Source organism: Coenobita brevimanus, chromosome 95, assembly GCF_032717465.1.
Source record: "Coenobita brevimanus isolate Jiangsu-jjx chromosome 95, ASM3271746v2, whole genome shotgun sequence".
Classification (NCBI taxonomy): Eukaryota; Metazoa; Arthropoda; class Malacostraca; order Decapoda; family Coenobitidae; genus Coenobita; species Coenobita brevimanus.
Window position 1 is genome coordinate 26063768 of NC_137048.1, and position 20819 is coordinate 26084586.

The window sequence follows — 20819 nt, forward strand, 5'->3', positions numbered from 1 at the left end:
ACAAAGGAAATAGAGAAAAGGACATGGTGGCCATGGAGAGGGAAAATTGCAGGCTGCTGTAGGAGGCATATAGAACCCTTAAACATAAGCATCGTGAAGAAATCAAGGCGAGAACGCAAGAAGCATGGGAGATGAGCGATAGGGCTAGAGAACGATGAGGGATGAAGAGAAATGAGGAGGAGGGGGGTGAAACGTCACATTAGGTGAGAACAAGAGAAGACAGTGAGAAATGGAAGTCAGATGGACACTAGGTGAAGGCACTTAGTGGAGAGATACACAAAAGCGTTTGAATAGGTCAGAGTAAACAACCACTGGCTTATCTTTTGTGGGGTATAAAGACAAGGTTTAGTAGTATTAAAAATATACCCCAACCATCCCTTGGATGTAAACCTTCACCAGCTCAATCCGATTGGAGCGCCATAATTACCCACTAAACCATCAGGCGGCAAAATCTGGTTATATGGTTACCACACAGCGTAGTAAATGGTTTCTTAGTGTACAAGAAACCATTTGGCTTGTCATTCAGTGTAGAGTCACCCACAGGCAGAACAAAGAGGAAAGAATGAAAGAAAGAAAGACAGAAGAAGGAGTGTAAAGTCACCCATACACAGAAGGGCGAGGAAAGAATCAAGGAAAGAACGACAGAAGAGGATGGAAGGAAAGAAGGGTGGAGGAGAGGAAAGGGCAGACACCTAAGAGCAGTACTATATCAAGTGAGTGGATGGTGAGCACCCTCATGCTTAACTAACAAAATTTAGCATCAATGATGTAAACAGTGATATGAACAAAGGGGCAGGACAACGCTCCATGAAGGGTATATAAGAATGATTGTAAGGGTAGTATAGTCAAAAGGAACTTGTAGATCATCCAAACAGGACATCCCAATTTTTAGTCGCTGAGGGAGGCAGACACACGGTCATGGAAATAGCGGATCTGGTGAGCAGAAGTAGCTGAAGTTGTGGGCGCCTTGTGAAAATATAATGCAAGATATACAAGTCCCGTAAGCATAATGTAAAGCTCCAATAGGTCTCTACTCAGAAACCAGTAACACTTTTTTTTGTTGCACTTGTCCCTGACAGTGGGATAGAGGCAAATATTAGAATTAACTCAGAAATATGATTTTGTAGTTTATAAGTGAACATAATACACTCGACATACGAGACATGAAGTCCAGTAACTAAGTTACATTTAAGTGGTACATAAGTGACTAACACAGATGTTTACTTGATATCGAGTTGCAACACCATGAATTAAGTAGTTTGGTACTGTATATTTGCAGTAACTTGCTTGTTATAGCAGTGTAAATTTTCTGTGCTTTATTGTTAGTTAATGTCAAAGTAGAATACTGTCTTTGTATTTTGGAACCTTAGCATGTGGAACAGTTATTTGTTGTAGTCCGGGGGGATATTGAGGCAGAAAGGTGTACTCATTAATCTGTTGCCCTAACCTTAATAACAGAGGTTCTCTCTGGACTTGTCTCCCCACTCTCCACTGCTATTGTAACAGTACCATAGAATAAATTAGCTAGCAGCAGTCATTCATTGTGCTCAGTGTGACAAAGTGAGAAGTATACCACAGGTTGTTGAGGGAGTGGAGTGTACGACACATACATTATGATGTGTTTCAAACAATAACTTCTTGAGAGAGATTCTGTCTGTTTGTCTGTGATTCTGATATCTTTATGCCAGCCTATTGTTGTTGATCAACTCCAGTCTGTCTGGTTGAGTAGACCCATCAACTGTATGCAAGCAAATGCCCATGCTGGGTTGCCCCATGCAGTGAACTGATGTTTCCTGTTGACTGACTGTGGCTCAACAAAGCATGGTACAGGGAACAGTGTGGAGGTTTTGTTACTGCGTGTATGCTGCATTTCTCTCTCTCTCCACCCAGTTAAAGGGGGACCATAGCCGGCTCCATTTAAATCTGCAAATTAGTTATATGGTTATTGCCCAGTGTTATAAATTATTTCCTAGGCTACAGGAAACCATCAGGCATATCACTCAGTATAGAGCCACCTGAAGTGGAAAGAATAATAATAAAAAGTGACAGGAAGCAAAGGGTGAAGTAGGAAGAGAGGAGGGCAAACACAGAGACAAAATGAGAAAGGGAAAGGAAGAAGTATGCAGGACTACATTAAGTGAGTGGATGACAGTCATCACCACCTACAGTACCACCAAAATCAGCCTGTAGTAGGTAGATATTAACACAAACACAACAAATTTGATAACAAGAACACTGTCAGAGGGACGGAATTAACTAATAGATTGTCCCTAGTTGAATTTGTTGCCTCGCACTAAGAACAACAAGAAATTATCGACAGACATTTTCATCAAAAACTGACTAAATTATGTAACAAGGTTGGGATTCATATAACAATAATATTGAGAAATCTTGGGCAAAAAGGGGCTGAACATTTAAATGGAAGGCAACAGGATGAGATGAAGCTTTTCCAAATTTCATCAGATCACCCAAGGAGACAAGCATGATGCAAAATCCTTACTTCAGTTAAACATTTTTAGACAATTAAGCAAAATCATTCTCACAAATCTGCGCAAGTGTACTATGAATTCTTTATTATACTCTTGCCACTTTAACTTGGCCTAAAATTGCCGTCTTTCTATCTTGAATGCTGAATTTAGTGTAACACCACAATATGGTGCTAATCAGAAGGAAATGCTATGGCAAGCATGAAGAGCTACTGTATAGTTGCATTTTATTCTCACAATAAAACATGAAAAATTAGCTGCACAGGGACAAAAATCTTCACCAAGTTAACCATTTTACTGCCTTGGACACACTTGGGCATATTATTTAAGATAAATTCAGACAATTCAGGTGAGGGTAACTTCAGGTATTCCAAGGGTTAACAATTTTTCAATCTTTTACTGACTAAAATTTTCCTTAGTTGAACAAGGAAATCTTGTGATAGCCAGAGTAAATAAACTGATGCATCAATATAGTGCAAAATGCTTATGATTTACAAACTATGATAACAACAACATTTGCAGGAGAGGCACCCACCTTCCAGCAAACTTCCATTCTATCCACTGGCCGGTCTGGAAGCGATACTCAAAGAGGTCATTCTGGTTCTTGAGGTTGCTGTTGCTATGAATATCACCAGTGAAGCCCCCGAACACAAACATGGATGACTCATGCACCTAGAACAACATCTTAGTGTCAGTGTCACAGTTATCTTATGGCCTTCCTTATAAAAAGGTTATGACATAAACACAATCAAATGACTCAATCAATGAAGTGCTGCTTTGGGTGTCTGCCCTTTCCTCTTCTGTCTTTCTTTCCTTCATTCTTTCCTTTTTCTTCTGCCTACGGATGACTTTGCACTCCCTCTTCTTTCTTTCCTTCATTCTTTCCTCATCCTTCTGCCTATGGGTGACTCTACACTGAGCGACAAGCCAAATGGATTCCTGTACACCAGAAAACCATTTACTATGCTGGGTGGTAACCATATAAACAAATTATGGTGCCTGGTGGTTTAGTGGGTAATTAAGGTACTCCAATCAGATTGAGCTGGTGCAGGTTTATATCTAAGGGGTGGTTGGGGTTTATTGCTCAAATAATGCCACTCAGGGATGAGTGAAGCTGGTCACTCAACTTACATGTCAGGACCAACTTGCTTAGCCCTGGGCTCCTACGCTCCTAATGGGGCAACAAAGGATTGAATGATGGGTGGATAACTGTACTTTGATTTTGCTGATTGGGAGAAGACCTTCAATAGGGTTCCTAGGGACATAGTTTAAGTAGGCAATGAGAAGGCTTGGAATCGAGGAGTGGATGGTTAGAGTGGTCATGGCAATGTGTGGGGGTGCTTACACCCAAATGAGAGGGAACAGAGATTTGAGTGACAGAGTTCTCCATGAATGGTGGCATGCATCACAGATCTGTCTTGAACATCTTACTGCTTATCCTGGTGCTTGAAGCCCTGACATGTAACTTCAGAAATGGGCTCCCATGGGAGATGTTGTATGCTGATGACTTGGTGTTGACTGTAGAGGATAATAAGGAGTAAGAGGAAAGATTTAGAAGGTGGAGAGATGGAATGGGTACAGGGTCGGTTTTAGAGGGGGGCACAGGGAGGCAATGCCCCACCAAATTTTTCGATTGCCCCCCTAAACGCAAATTAGCAATATATGAAATGTGCTGCACACCACTGTGATCGTTCTCTTTGTAAATGTATGAACAGTACGATAATTACCGTACTTCTATCTATCTATCTATTGCCAGACACCTCAATCCCATTCGGGATGGCCACAAACAAATCGCCTCCACGTCGCCCTGTCCCCCACCATTTCACTCCCCTGCTCCCAACTCACACCCCCCTTTCTCATATACCTCTCCACCCCATCCCTCCATCTCATCCTCGGCCTCCCCCTCCCGCTCCCCCCCTCCACCTTACTCACATACACTCTCTTCGTCAGTCTTTCACCCTCCATCCTCTCCACATGGCCAAACCACCTCAGTGTATTCCTCCTAATGCTTCCTATCACATCCACATCCACACCACAATGCTCCTTTATATCCTCATTTGTCAGCCTGTCTCTCCATGTGACTCCACAGGCTCCTCTTAAATAACTCATTTTCACTGCTCTCACTCTTGACTTGTGCCCTTCATCGATAAAAAGGCTCCTAGAAATCCGTTGGACAAATCATTATGAGGTGACAAAGTGCATAGTAGAAAATAAGGATGCTATCCTCAACATTCTGCCTGAGGTTTCTGAGGATGAAGAAGCAATAATGAATGAATGTTCAGAAGCATCAGACCTTCAAGTACAGCTAACGAAGCAGAATTTTTTTGCAACTGGTCAGTTTCTTCTTCGTGTCTTTGGTTCTCTAAAACCAACCAGTTCCTTGCTGCAGGCTCAGAACGTTGATATGTGCAGTGCTAGGGAAGTTACTGATGCCAGCTTACAAAAGCTGAAAGGTCTGCAAGAAGATGATTTTTGGTTTGATGATTTTGAGGCTTCTATATGTAACTCTCCTTCAAAGAGGAAGGGAACCATGAGTAAGCAACTAGACGAAAGCATTGCGCTCTCCACTGTTGGGCATAAGGATTCTCATAATCCCACCATCACTCCTTGTCAGTCTCTAAAGAGATCAATTCTCAACATCCTAGACAGAGCAATAGCTGAAAATAAAGGAAAACAGATTTTCTATGAAAAACCTGAATATTATGAAAGCTGTGTCCTGCTTATTGCCTATGTCAAGTTCATATCTGGATTTCAGCTCTCTAGGTCCTCTGCAAAGACTTGCCGACAATAACAAAGAATCTGATTATATGAGTTTGAGAAATGAAATACATGTTGCAAAACCTATGATACTTAAGAAATTTTCCAGCTGCAGTGATGCTTCCATATCTACCATATGTAAATATTTGCATGAGTACAAACAAGCATTTCCTGAAGTGCATAATTTGTATGTCACAGCCCTAGTTATTGGAGTGTCATCAGCATCACGTAAGAGCACAGTCTCCACACTGTCACAAGTGCTGACTCCTTTCCGACGTGGTATGCTACATGACAGAAAGAAAAATTTGATGATCTTGGCCCATGAAAAAACAATAACTAAAAGTCTAAATATAGATGAATATGTAAGATGCTTTGCCAAAAAAATGCAGACGGTTGGTGCTTTAAGCTAAGCATCTTAAGTTCTATGGCAGAAGTTTCTGCTTTCATGTTTGCCTTATTTTATGGGAAAACAGCATATCCTGATATGCAGACAGTTAGTGCTGTAAAGTAACTGAATTTAAGTTCTGTGGCATCAGTTTCTGTCTTTATATTATTTGCCTTATTTTATGGGAAACGAAATTTTGTGTTATGCCTTAAGTTTACTACATTAGTGCTTAATTGTAAAATCAATAAAACAAAAAAAGGTCTTTATGTTTTCCTTGCTTGTAATCTGCCTTGATGCTGTTTGCTAGTGCTTTATTATTTTATCAACTTAAGTGTTATACTGCTGTAATGGAAATGGTTTGTTTTGGTTAAAACAATAAAACAAAATAAGGTCTTGGTTTTCATAGCACATAAAATGTGAACACTGTTTACTTGCTATGGTTGAGATTGTTAGTTCATGTTCATCTTCAAGAGAATCAGTCACAGAAAGAGAGGGAGAAATATCATTATCATCATTACTTCATCTGAGTTTTGCATGTTTGCTTTCTACAATGTACAGGATTTTGCATTTATCAAAATTTATGTTTAGCAGTTTTCTTACAGCACTCAAAATGCTTTATTAGTTTTTGCATGTGTTAATTTAGCTTACTGACATACCATTAATCTGAGGCAGAGGAAGGGAGGTGTGAAGGAACAGGAAGAGATGGAAGGATGGATGAAGTGAGAAAGGGAGAAATGGCGGAAAACAGAAATGGCCCCCCTAGCTACACCTTTGTGCCCCATCAATATGTGTAGCTGCCCCTCCAAATGGAGGAGTCTAGAAACGACACTGAATGGGCAACAAGGATTTGAGAGCAAAAACGAATGAAACAAAAATGATGACATCTACGGCTGGTGCGGGTAGTCTCAAAACAGAGGGAATGTGGTTATGTGCACTTTGCCATAAGGGTGAAAAAAGTAACCCCCATATTGTGCAGTGTTTGTGATAAGCAGGTGCATAAAAGATGTAGTGATATTGTAATTGAGGTAGGTGGCGAAATAATTATGATTTCATGTGTGCGGTGTGTTGGAGATAGCATGTAGTGATTGAGGGGTGTGAAAGAACTGCTCTTGTCAGAGAGTCTCTTGAGTGTATCTGGGGGACATGTTATATGCTGGAGGTGGAGCTAGGGTAAGGAGTGCTCAAACAAAATTCAGGGAGTTGTTACCCCTCCTGACATTGAAAGGGCTCTTCCTTCATGCTACGGGGTCCTTATATGCAGCATGTGTTAGGAGTTTAATATTGTACAGTGGTGAGACCTGGGTAATAAAGGAAGAAAGAGCATATCCGTTGGCTCAAATGTACAGAAATGATAACGACAAGATGGATACATCGTGGATCATTGAATGAGAGGTCAGGAGAAGAGTTAGGACTGTGAATGAAGAGTTGAGAGGAAGGATGGGAATTAAATATATTATTGTTGTGATGAGGAAAGGTAGACTGAAACGGTAGGGCATGTTGGGAGGATGGATGATGGTAACTAGGTGAGGAGGGTGAGAAGTGTGAATATCAGGAGTAGGGTTGCGAGAGGCATCCATCATCATCCAATCCTACATTGCCCCATGAGGAGCGTAGGAGCCCGGGGCTAGGCAGTTGGTCCCGACATTTAAGATGAGAGTGACCAGCCTCACTCATCCCTGAGTGGCATTACATGAGCAATCAACCCCAACCACCCCTTGGATATAAACCTTCAACGGTTCAATTCGATTGGAGCGCAATAATTACCCATTAAACCACCAGGCGCCAAAATTTGGTTATATGGTTACCACCCAGCGTAGTAAATGGTTTCCTGGTGCACAAGAAACCATTTGGCTTGTCACTCAGTGTAGAGTCACCCACAGGCTGAAGGAAGTGGAAAGAATGAAGGAAAGACAGAAGAGGGAGTGTAAAGTCACCCATAGGCAGAAGGACAAGGAAAGAATGAAGGAAATAAAGACAGAAGAGCACACCAAAAAAAACCTGGGACGAGGTCAAAGAGCGTAATCTCAGGGACAAGGGATTGAATAGAGAGGCTGTCTGACCAGGCAGTGTGAAAAGTCACCATTAGGTTACTGAGATCAAACCATACAAGCATTTTGGAGTTTTTATATGGAAATAAAATTATTCTCTTGTTAACTGCAGGTACATGAGCAGCCTTTCTTCTGTGAACTGAATGCCATAATAGGCACAGTCTTTCAATACCTATCTGCTACACTCATACTTTAAAAACAAAACCTGTTTCCAGTACTATACATGGGATGGAAAAAAATAAGAAATTGGAAGAAAGCAAAAACTAAATGCATTATTAGAGGTCCGGTAAAACTGAAGTCCACTGACTCATCAACCAAGTCCTTGACATTCTTGGGTCAACCCCATTTGCAAAACCATTCATACAAGTGTGCTTCCTTTTATTAAGTCAGTTTTGTACCATCTTTGGGGTACAGTCATGCCACCAACAGCGTTTATGTCAAATAAGAGACGCAGCTCTTGTCGTGTGCATCACAATACAATTTTATTCATCCACTTCTACCTTTTGCTACTGAAGCTGTTTTACTTCTTCAGTGGCTATCCTTTCCTTTCTCACACTCCACTTACCTGGTATCATGTCAATCATTCTTCTTGCTGTTATATCTGGTCTCATGCTGCCAAAAAGCTTGCTCATATTTACACTTTTCACCATCCTAATATATACTTCAAGGGCTGGGTAGGTTTTGTGTGTGTAATTCACCGGGTCGGTCATGATCACTTGATGGTCGTGATCGTCAGCTTTTTTACCCTCCCGGAAGGGAGCTGAGAGCTCATATAGTCCGATCTAAGGGCAAGGCTGTGACCTTCACACACGCACACACCTGTCCCCTTGCTCAAGGGGGACAGTAACCACCCACTTCGTCAGTGAAACTTTTCACAACCTGAGCGAGGCGCGAACTTCCGTCCACCAGTTGGCAAGCGAGAAAGTTACCACTGCACCAGCAAGCGGTGTGTGTGTGTGTGTGTGTGTGTGTGTGTGTGTGTGTGTGTGTGTGTGTGTGTGTGTGTGTGTGTGTGTGTGTGTGTGTGTGTGTGTGTGTGTGTGTGTGTGTGTGTGTGTGTGTGTGTGCATGCTTGTGTGCTTACCTTACCTAACTGTATCTCTAAAGGAATGAGTCAAGCTTGCACTGTCCTGTGTATTAAACCATTTTTATCATACAATCCTTAAATTTATGAATTGTTTGACACACACTATTTCATTTGGTAGTGCATTCCACTGATCAACTGCCCTATCTGGGAAACTGAATTTCCTTATGTCTTTATCACTTCTCTTTTTATGTAGTTTTTTGCAATGTCCTCTTGTTGATGCTTCCCCATAGGTTATATACTCATTTATGTCTATTTTCTCTTTCCCTGAGATGCATTTATAGTGCATAATCATGCCTCCTCTTTTCCACCTCTCCTGTAGTGTTGGTAGATTCAATTTTTCTAATCTTTCTTCATAGTTTAGATCCCTTAAGTTTGGTATCCATCTTGTAGTGGCCCACTGTACTTTTTCAATCTTATATATGTATTTTTTGAGATGAGGATTCCAGACTACTGATGCATACTCCAGGGTTGGTCTGATGAATGATGTTATTATCTTTCTCAACATGTCTTCATTTACATATGTGAATTCTATTCTCATATTAGCAAGCAGTGTATACATGTTCCATACCTTCTTGCTGATGTGGTCAGTCGGAGATGGTCTGTTATTGATAATAACTCTTAGGTCCTTCTCTCTTAATGATGTGTGTAGGGTTGAATTTCCTACCTTATAATCCCAGTCTCTTTCCACTTTTACCAAACTTAAGTACATGGCATTTGTCCACAATGATTTCCATTTGCCATCTACAGCTTCATTCATGAAGCTTATTTAATTCTTCTTGTAACTCTCTGCAAGAGTCTGTGTTAGCAATTCTCCTTTGTATTTTTGCATCATCAGCAAACATATTTAGATAGCCTCCATTTCCAATGCTGCTATCTATATCATTCATATATACTAAAAACTTTGGTGCCAGCACTGAGCCCTGTGGAATTCCATTAGTCACTTCCCTCCTTGATGAGTAATTACCCCTTAGTACTGTTATCATTTCCCTTTTTCTGAGAAAATCCTGCATCCAACAATACACATTACCTTTGATTCCTCCTTGATGGTACAATTTCCATAAAAGTCTTTGGTGCAGTACTCTGTCAAATGCCTTCTTAAAATCTAAATAGATACTGTCCACCCATCCTTCCCTTTTCTGTAGTGTTTCTGTAACTCTATCACTGTAGTTTAACAGATTTGTAACACTTGATTTTCCTTTTCTAAAACCTAACTGTCTATCTGTTATCAAATCGTATTTTTCCAGATGATTCACCCAAACTCTTCTTATTAGCTTTCTGGTACCTTGCTTGCAACACTGGTCAGGGATACTGGTCAGTAGTTGAGTGGATTTTGTCTACTGTATTTCCTTTCTTGAGTGGTAGGTGGGGGTGCTCACCATCCACTCACTCAAAGTAGTGCTGCTTTCAGGTGTATACCCTTTCCTCTCCTCCATCCTTCATTCCTTCCATCCTCTTCTGTCTTTTTCTCCTTCAGCCTTTCCTCTTCCTTCTGCCTACGGGTGACTTTATGCTCCCTCTTCTGTCTTTCTTTCCTATTCCTTCTGCCTGTGGGTGACTCTACACTCAGTGACAAGCCAAATGGTTTCCTGTACACCAGGAAACTATTTACTATGCTGGGTGGTAACCACATAACCAAATTTTGGAGCCTGGTGGTTTAGTGGGTAATTGCAGCGCTCCAATCGGACTGAGCCAATGGAGGTTTATATCCAATGGATGGTTGGGGTTTATTGCTCATGTAATGCCACCCACGGATGAGAGAGGCTGGTCACTCTCATCTTAAATGTCAGAACCAACTTGTCTAGCCCCAGGCTCCTATGCTACTCATGAGGCATTTGGATGATGGATGGATGGACAGATGGAACAGGGGGAACAATGTTTGCTTTCTTCCAAACATCAGGTAGTTGACCTTGACTTATAAATTCCTTGAGTATTAGATATATTGGTCTAATTAACTCTTCTGCACATTCATGTAGCACCCACCCTGAAATTCTGTCACGACGATTCGCTTTTCCGTTGTCTAATTTGCTCAACTCTTCATGTAACTCTTGTTCCAATTTTCGTATATCTGGTAATATGTATGAGCATGCATGTTCTTTATCACTTCTCACAAAATTATTTTCTTCTGTAAAAACTGATTGGAAATTTTTTGTTAAGAACTTTGCAAATATTTGCTCTTGCTGGTGAATTTCATTAGAATGTGCAGGAGTTTTGTTTGACTTTGATTCCATCCAGGAACAGATATTTGAGATGTAGTACTGTAATGTCATTTCAAGTGCTCTCTAATTTGCACACCATGTCAAGGTTCCTGACGTGATTCACATATGAGTGCAGAATCACTGCTTAGGGGTTAGTGATGTGAGGGATGAGAAAGGGTGACATGGAGGACTACCTGATCACAATACAATATCTCTAAAGTACTGTATAAGGTATGTAAATTGCAGGTGGGAGGAACATGAATGATAAAAGATTAGAAGACTACTCACAGCTACAGAATAAAACAAACAAAGAAACAGATTAACATATGCAAAAAAACAAGGGGAAAGCTAGAGTCAGCATAATAAAAAAATAAATAAATAAATCAGAGTAAATGAATTTTTAAGTTTGAGAAATATATACATACACTGTCTGGTTATGAATGCTAAAAATGTATGTTGTGTTGCAAGAATGTCAGTTAACAAATGATGAAGAGTGAGGAGGGATAAGAAAGTAAAAATAATAATGGAGCACAAATGGAAGTAGTGGGTGTAAGAAAAGAGTGAAGATGAAAGAAAATGGAGTCAAATGAGTGGACAAGGCATGCACAGAGAAAGAAGAAAAGGGCTAATGAAGCTTGGTTCTCTTTCACTTATAAAGGCTCCAACATGCTTGCATGCGTCATCCTTAGTCACCTAATGGTGGCTCTCCACTCTGATTGACCTCTGGCAGCCTCTCTATTCAGTTCTTCATCCCTGGGGCAAAACTGTACTATCTTGTCCCAGGTTATTTTCTGGTTTGTCTCTCGCAACTCCACCCTCAATGTTCACACATTACCCCTTTCAAGATGCAGGGGTCTGAGGCTTGGCTACAACACTCCAGTACATCAATGAGTAGCCTACATGCCAAGTTTATAGCAATGCCCATTGTGGAATCACATGATAAGCTTGGAGAAAAAGGTATGTGTAATAATATACTGTAGTAGTAATATTAATTTGTATATTTCAAACTGTTGTGCAAAAAGTAGAGCAACGCACCACAGCCGAGTGGTGATACCGAGGGGCTGGGGGAGTGCCTGTGGAGAAAGCTCGTCCCCATGACTTCTCTTTTACATCAAAGCGCAACAAATCATTCAGCATCCACTTCCCGTTGTCGCCTCCAAACACATATATTGCGTCCTTGTAGGCTACAACTGTGTGCTTGCTTCGTCTGAAAAAATAATACCAGGTAACTATCATACTACTTGCACTTTAAGGATAAGGACACTAAAAACTTTCATTATCTAAATGGCCTTCACTGTACACAAAATAAATAATACGTCCTGGATGAAATGAGTTACTTCAGGTTTGGTATAAAAACGATCAAACATGAGTGCAGTAATGTGAGGTACCGGTAAAAGGAACTGTTGATATTACAGGAACAAATGGAAATGTTGAGGTTGTATAAACCACAGTATATAAATACATGTAGCCTATATACATAGCATATAGTGTACAATAATTGTGGATGGAAAAGCAGTGTTAAGAACACCAAAATTATGACAGAAGGAGCAAAACAATACCCGTATATGTCACAGTGTGACATGGCAGTTGATACCGAAGATAATCTTGTTGCAAAGAATGAATAAGGATATACTGAAGCCTATCATTCAGAGCAAAACAAGGGACAGATTGTACAAAAATTGGAATATATATCCATGGTAGCTTATGCATGAATAAATGCCTACCATTCTACCATATAATGCTGCCAAATATGGAATAATGCAAATTCCACAAAAACAGATCAGGTACATACCAATTCAAAATTAAACAGAAACTACAGTCAACAACCAAGTAAAAATCAATAATGCATTAGTACAAAAATATACTGTACAATATATCTATCCAGTACAGCACACAAAAATTAACAAACACAACTGCAGTGGCAGCTCCAATGAATGGACACAAATTCAAATCCTGGCTCGGGCAAGGAAGAGTTTAAAGGATTTGAGTTTCATTAAAGTAGACTTTACTGACCTACAAAAGACAAGTTGACATGTAATAATACCCCTGCTAATACCAATACTGCACACTATTCCCATATGAGGCAGCCCTAACGTGCTCAATATGGATGGTGGGTGTCAGCATCGAAGTAATGACATGCTGAGGTGCATAGTACGCAGTGGTGGGCAGCACAAATGAAGAAGGACCTTGCGCAAGCGCAATGCGCAATCCACAGTTCACTACCTTGCGCAAGCGCAAGTGCGCAATCTGACAAATATGTAGCTTGCGCAATGTCGCAAAGCGCAAGAGCAAACCATTTACATATATTTGTGGGAATTACTGTAAAATATTGAGATACTAAAATAAAATAGCATACTTACTTTTATTTATCATAATTTGTAATTTGTGCAAGTGCGCAATCTAATATTTAGCTTGCGCAATGTCATTAAGCGCTAGTGCAAACCATTTGCATACATTTGTGGGAATTACTGTAAAACATTGAGATATTTAAATAATTTAGCATACTATCTATCTATCTATCTATTGCCAGACGCCTCAATCCCATTCAGGGTAGCCACAAACAAATCGCCTCCACATCACCCTGTCCACCGCCAATTCACTCCCCTGCTCCCAACTCACACCACCCTCTCTCATATACCTCTCCACTCAATCCCTGCATCTCATCCTCGGCCTCCCCCTCCCGCTCCCCCCCTCCACCTCACTCACATACACTTTCTTCGTCAGTTTTTCACCCTCCATCCTCTCCACATGGCCAAACCACCTCAGTGTATTCCTCCTAACGCTTCCTATCACATCCACATCCACACCACAATGCTCCTTTATATCCTCATTTGTAAGCCTGTCTCTCCATGTGACTCCACAGGCTCCTCTTAAATAACTCATTTCCACTGCTCTCACTCTTGACTTGTGCCCTTCCAACAATGTCCAAGCTTCACTTCCATATGTTAGAATTGGTATCACAATACTGTCATGTAGTAACTTTTTCACTTCCATGCTCACTTCCCTGTTTCTTATCACTGCTTTCAAGGAACCAGCAACCTTTCTTCCCTGCTGTACCCTTTCAAGCATTTCACCCTCCAAACCTCCATCCTTACTCATCACACTACCCAAGTACTTGAACGTACTCACATTTTCCAATTCCTCACCATCCAACCTCGCTGTACATTCACTGACTTCACCCCCCTCAATGACCATCACTTTACTTTTTCCTACATTCACCTTTAGATTCTGTTTCTTACACTATATCCCAAACTCATCCACCAAGCCTTGCAGCTCTCCTTCGTCTTCACTCAACAACACAATATCATCTGCAAACAACAGTACAGGGAGTTTCCAAACACTACCCTCTCTCATCATGGCCACTCCAACATTCATTACCCTACCTTGTACCTCTTTTATAACCCCATCCATGTACACATTGAACAACCATGCAGACATGACACATCCCTGTTTCAACCCAACCTTCAAAGAGAAAAATTCACTCAGTTCACCATCCACACGCACTGCAGCCTTAGCACCATCATACATACTCTTCACAGCATTCAACAACTTCCCATCTACTCCATATATTCTTAATACTTTCCACAATCCTTGTCTATCCACCCTGTCATATGCTTTCTCCAAATCCATGAAAGCCGCATACAACTTCTTTCCCTTCTCTAGACAATTTTCCAATAAAGATCCAAGAATGAATATCTGATCTACACAAGCTCTTCCCATCCTAAAGCCTCCTTGTTCTTCTCCAACTAATTCCTTTGTTATTTCCCTAACTCTGTCAATAAGTATCCTACCATACACTTTTCCTATTATACTAAGAAGACAAATGCCCCTATGATTACCACACACTTCTTTTTCCTCTTTTCCTTTGTACAAGGGAATAATTATACCTGACTTCCAATCCTCCGGAACTCTCCCTTCCTCCCAGGCCAATCTGCACATCTACATCCATTCTACTACTATCTCTCCCCCATGCTTCAGCATTTCACCACACACTCCATTAATTCCTGGGGCTTTCCCCAATTTAACTTTCTTCATTGCTTCCACAACTTCTATCCTACTGATTTCTTCCTGTCTTCTCACCTCCCTCCTTCTCCCAGCCATTCCCCAGCCACTTATACTCACATCACTTCCATCCTCTATGTTCAACAGTTCCTTAAAGTGTTCTCTCCATCTGCTCACTTTTTCTCCCTTCTCCACTAGTAATCTATCCTTTTTAACTTTCATTCCCCTGCTAACTTCACTTCCACCCTGTCTTACTCTCTTCACCCCTTTCCAGAACATTTTCTTACAGTCCCTTCACTTTACACTCAAATTCCTTCCAAATTCCTCATCCACTCTCTTCTTACTCTCTCTTACTAATCTTTTTACCTCTATTTCTTTCTACATATAACTCTCTCTTCTGCCTCTCAACTTCTTCCACGCCCCTATTTCTCATCCATTCATTGTATGCTTTCTTCTTTTGTGCCACAGCCTGTCGCACCTCTTCATTTCACCATGCTGTTCCTTACACCCCCCTCCGTCTTCTCTTCATCCCACACACTGCATCACATGCTGCACATATTTCTCCCGTAAATATCTTGCACACACCTTCCACGTCCCCCATCTGCTCCAATTCATATTTGCCCAATCGTTCCTCCACTTCTCTCTTATATTCTGCCTTTTTCTCATCCTCTTGTAACCTTTCCACTCTCCTTACAAAAACTCCTTCTTCCCGTCCTTCCCTTCTTCTATTACTCCAACTTATTTGGGTCTTGATTCTGGCCACCACCAAGTAGTGGTCAGAAAGTCCACTCCCCCAACCTCTAGAGGCTCTTGCATCCATTACACATCTTCACATCCTTTCATCCACACACACATAATCAATCATTGCCTTCCTTTCATTCAGTTCACCACGCACCCTTCTCATCACTCGCCATGTATACCTGTGGATAATTTTATGCCTGAAGAGGGTATTGGCTATCACCAACCCCCTCCCAGCACAACTGTCCACTAACGCACTACCATTCTCATCTATCTCAGCAGGCACACCCCACTCACCAACTATTCCATCCACCTTCACATTCTCTACTTTACCATTCATATCAACGATCAAAAACACTCTCTCATTCCCTCCAAACTTTTCCATGCACACTTCCACATTTGTCCAGAACTCTTCTCTCACTCTGCTTGCACGATCTTGTGTTGGCACATACACACACACAATCGCCCACATTTGTATTCCAACTTTCAATCTTACCCACACAATCCTTGACCCAACTGATCCATACTCTCTTATGTTCTTCTTCCATCTTTTACTCACAACTATACACACTCCTTCTTTTGCCCTATCATTCTCACCTATTCCTGCACATATACCCCATCCATACTTCCATTCTCTCACACTCTCTCCTCTCCATTTAGTTTCAGTTACTCCACATACATCAACTTTCACACCCTCAAGCACCTGGACAATCTCTCTCTCTTTCACCTCATCATTCGCACCTCTTACATTCCATGTTCCAATTACCATGTCCTTTGTCCGGTCCTGGGTCGTCATCTTTTGGTCAGTCCTTGTCTGAGGCTTTTTGTTTGTCTTTATAGTTAGTTGTTTCCCGGGGAGGGGCACTAACCCTCCGCCAACCCTTTTAGTCGCCCTGTACGACAAGCAGGGATACTGGAGGAGTATTCTTGAAAACCCCCCCTAACCCGAAAGGGGTGGCCACTAGCCACAAACAAGCAACAAATGGCCTTCATGTCACCCTGTACCCCACCATTTCACTGCCCTGCTCCAAGCTCACACTCCCCTCTCTCATATATTTCTCCACTCCATCCCTCCATCTCATCCTTGGCCTCCACCTCACTTCCATACACTCTCGTCATTAGTCTCTCACTCTCCATCCTCTCCACATGACCAAACCACCTCAATGTGTTTCTCCTTACGCTTCCTATCACATCCACACCACAACGCTCCTTCACTTCCTTATTTGTCAGTCTGTCTCTTCATGTAACTCGGACTGCACATGCTTCTCTCATATAACTCATTTATTTCCACAGCTCTCACTCTTGACTTCTGTCCCTCCAACAAGGTCAAAGCTTCACTTCCATACATTACAGCTGGTATCACAATACTGTCATGTAGTAACTCATTCACTCAAGAAGTTCAAACAAAGGAGTAAGCGGGCTAAGGAGCGGAGAAACAAAGGCTGTGATGTTGCCAGTTTTACTTTTACCTGCATTATCACAAGAAATTTATTTAATTATTCAATATAGATATACAATAGCATGTGTAATTCTTACAAAAATCATTAAAACCTATTATTTAATTCACATACCCATAGCCTAATAAATTATTGGGCTGTGGATATGTTATTTAAATAATAGGTTTTAATGATTTTTGTAAGGAACTGCATATGCTACTCTTAATAAATGTTGTATTTTAATTTATTATTATTTACTATCTATCTATTGCCAGACGCCATAATCCCGTAAGGGGTGGCCACTTAACTCTGAGTTATTTGTTTACAGGGAGGGGCACTAACCCTCCACCAACCCACTTGTTGACACGTAGGGAGCACGTATGGTTTGGTTATATGGTTACCACCCAGCGTTGTAAATGGTTTCTTGGCTTACAGGAAACCATTTGGCTTGTCACTCAATGTAAAGCCACCTGTAATGGAAAGAAAAGCAATAAGAAGTGACAGGAAAGATGGGAGAAATAGGAAGAGAGGAGGGCAGGCACAGAAAAAGAATGATAAAAGCTAAGGAAGAAGTAGGCAGCACCACATCAAGTGCGTGGATGATGGTCGCAACACCTAACACTAAACTACTAATAATAATTCAAAAAATATTAAAACATCTTATCTCCGCTGAAGCATTTTAAGAAATGCTACTACCTTCCGTCTCTCCCGCGACCCTCCCGAACCTCCCCCATCCCTCGTCCAGACATACGGGAAGCTCCCAAGACCACGTGTCCCTTGGACTGTGCAGTGCACAATCCATGGGACAGGTGTGCAAGGCAGGTGCACAAGCGCAAATTTAGTTGTTCAAGCGCAACTAAATTTGCGCTTGCGCACCAGCCCTTTCATATGCGCAAACACAATATTGCGCATGGTCTCGTGCAGTGTGCAACGATATTCACTGGAGCACAACGGTGTGCAATTGCGCTTTGTGCAAGTGTTTGCGCACCTGCCCAGCACTGATAGTTCCTATGTAGACAGGTTGGTGGGTCTCAGGGAATGGGCTGCTAAGCCCATGTCCATAGTTATGAGGGGAAAAAACAAAGGTGGCATGGGATAGGAATAAACATTACCATAACTAATAAACTTCTCCATACCTGGCTCCCACAAACTCATCACATTCAGGCATACACTTCCATCGGTGGACGGTCTCAAAGGGTCCAAAGTCAAGGGTGAGGCACTCAGCAGACTCGGGCCAGTTGTGGTCAAATTCCAGTCCCGGAGGTCCAGCTATGGCCATGACTCCCCTGCTGCCCTCACACCTGTATATGGTAAAAAGAATCAACCTTCTTTACCTAAAAGTTACAGTACTGCCTACATCAATTAAAACAACTGAGCAGTAGTCTTCGTAAAATATTAGTTACAATGACAAACAGAGCACCACCGTATTAGGCTCCATGCTAGCATCACCGAGCTTTTAAAACGTCTATAGTCATCCCCCATCATCCTGGTCATTAAAAAAGCTGTCACCCCAAGATTCTATGATGGCTACTGCCTCAAAAACGTGGACATATAAACTCATATATCAATACCAGGGTAAATATGCAACAGCAGAGTTGCACGCTATACTACCACAGCCATAAGATAAAAACTCAAAACTTCCCCAATGCAGGACTATCACATCTCAAGCAGCCTTAAGACATGAAGGACTGGACATCTTTATGCTGTTCAGTCCTTTTCCTACATGGCACCAAGACATGTAATCAGCTGCCTGCATCCTTAAAGTAGCTGACTTCCAAGGTGGCTTTTACGAAACTGCCAGAATTCATATCCTTTCCTTTTCTGAAAACTTACTATTCTGTTGCTACATGGCATAGTAACATACAGTAGGATTATAAGGTTTAGTAAACTCCACTAATTATACATGCTTGTTTCATTTAATTTATAAAGGCTCCAGCATGCTTGCATGCACTGGTTTTGGATTAGGTGGGTCTCAACACTGCTCGATCTCTTACAGCCTCCCTAATCAGTCCCCTATCCCTGAGGTCACACTTTGTGACCTTGTCCTAGGTCTGTGTTTTGTTTTTTCCACCCCCCCATAACCGTACCCTCAACACTCACATCCCTCACCCTCCACATCTAGTTACCATCTTCCATCCTCTCAACATGGCCAAACCATCTCAATCTACCCATCCACACTGATACAATCAAGTCCCATCCTTTCTCTCAACTCTACATTTGTAGGCCTAACCACCACAGGCCTCTCATTCAAGGACACATTACATATCTGTCTAATCATTGTCATTTCTGTACACCTGAGCCAACGAATATGCTCTTCTTCTCTTCCTTTACTGCCCAGGTCTCACTACTGTACAACATTACACTCACATGCTACATACAAGGGCCCCTATGCATGGGGGGAGAGCCTTGTGTCAACAGAGGTAACAGCTCCCTGAACTTCTTCACCCATTCCTTACCTTAGCCACATAGAGCTCACTCAAGCCCTACCTCCAGCATACCATACAACATATCCCCTCCCCAAACAAAACTCCTCCACACTCTAATGAAATTCACCAGCAAGATCAAAGCTTTCCTGCCTCTTAGTCTCTGCATGCTTTCCCTGACGCATGCTGTTGTTGTTATGCTACTCCAATCTGTTTAAGAAGACCCATCAACCACAGGCAAATAACTGCCCCTGCAGGGCTGTCCCATGCAAGCCCCGACACACATTATGAATATAGGGTGATAAATAAACTTTCCTTTTATTACTCTAGTCCTTCTGAATTCTTTAAAAATGGCAGCTCTCATAAACAAGTGGTTATTTATTATCACTAATGCTGGCAGGTATTAGGTTATTATCATACAAAACTGTAAAATACAGTGTATGCAGAACCATGCAGAAATTGCACATCCATACATCAATTATTGGTATAATTCGATTTTTTTTTTTTAATGAAAAGAAGAAGGAACCAAAGGCCAGGAGCCTGCAAACCGTTCCTTCCAAGAAAAAAACAAAAACAATACAAAAGAGGGTCAAATTCAAGATCCAGTCATTTCGAGATGCCTGGAAACATTGTGTTTGAAAGGCTGGAGATCATAGAAAACAGGAAATACAGAATGAGGAAGACAGTTCCAGAGTTGGCCTGTTGCATAAATGAAGGATTGTGAGTAATGGTTAACTTTTGCATTAGAGAGTTGGACAGAAAAGGGATAAAAGCTTGTTGCTAGATGAGTGCTACGCGCCTGTCGTAGAGGTGAAGGGATGCAAGCAGACAGTTCAGAGGAACAGTGACCACTGAAGTAGTGATAGAAAAGAGATAAGGATGCAACAGTGCGGCAAAGACATAGAGGTTGAAGGGAGCCAGTACGAGAATGAGAGTTGATGAGACGAAAAGCCTTTGACTCCATCCTACTGAGAAGAGCTGTATGTGGAGAGCCTCCCCACACATGAGAGTTGTACTCCACACAGGGGCAAATAAAACCCATGTATAAAGTCAACAATTGTGCAGGAGTAAAGACGGTACAGAGTTGTCTTAGCACACTTAATCTCTTGGATGCAGATTTTACTTGAGATGTAATATGACCTTTCCAAGATAAGTCCTGAGAGAATGAAACCCCAAGTATGTTTATGAATGATGCAGGACTGAGCTGGATATTACCGTATTAAACATTAGTGGGTACTCCAGTGGAAGATTTTGTCAGGTTG

At 41.5% G+C, this 20819-nt stretch overlaps 1 protein-coding gene across 1 annotated transcript in view; it reads right to left on the reverse strand.

Annotated features, from left to right (window-relative positions):
• Positions 1–20819, reverse strand: part of Lztr1 (Leucine zipper like transcription regulator 1) — a 93050-nt gene that overhangs the window by 69431 nt on the left and 2800 nt on the right. The window contains exons 2-4 of the mRNA XM_080283021.1: positions 18271–18435; positions 11994–12165; positions 3022–3158 (exon numbers count right to left, since the gene is read on the reverse strand). Coding sequence (XP_080139147.1) covers positions 3022–3158; positions 11994–12165; positions 18271–18413 — 452 coding nt within the window. The 5' untranslated portion in view covers positions 18414–18435. The remainder of the gene's footprint in view (positions 1–3021; positions 3159–11993; positions 12166–18270; positions 18436–20819) is intronic.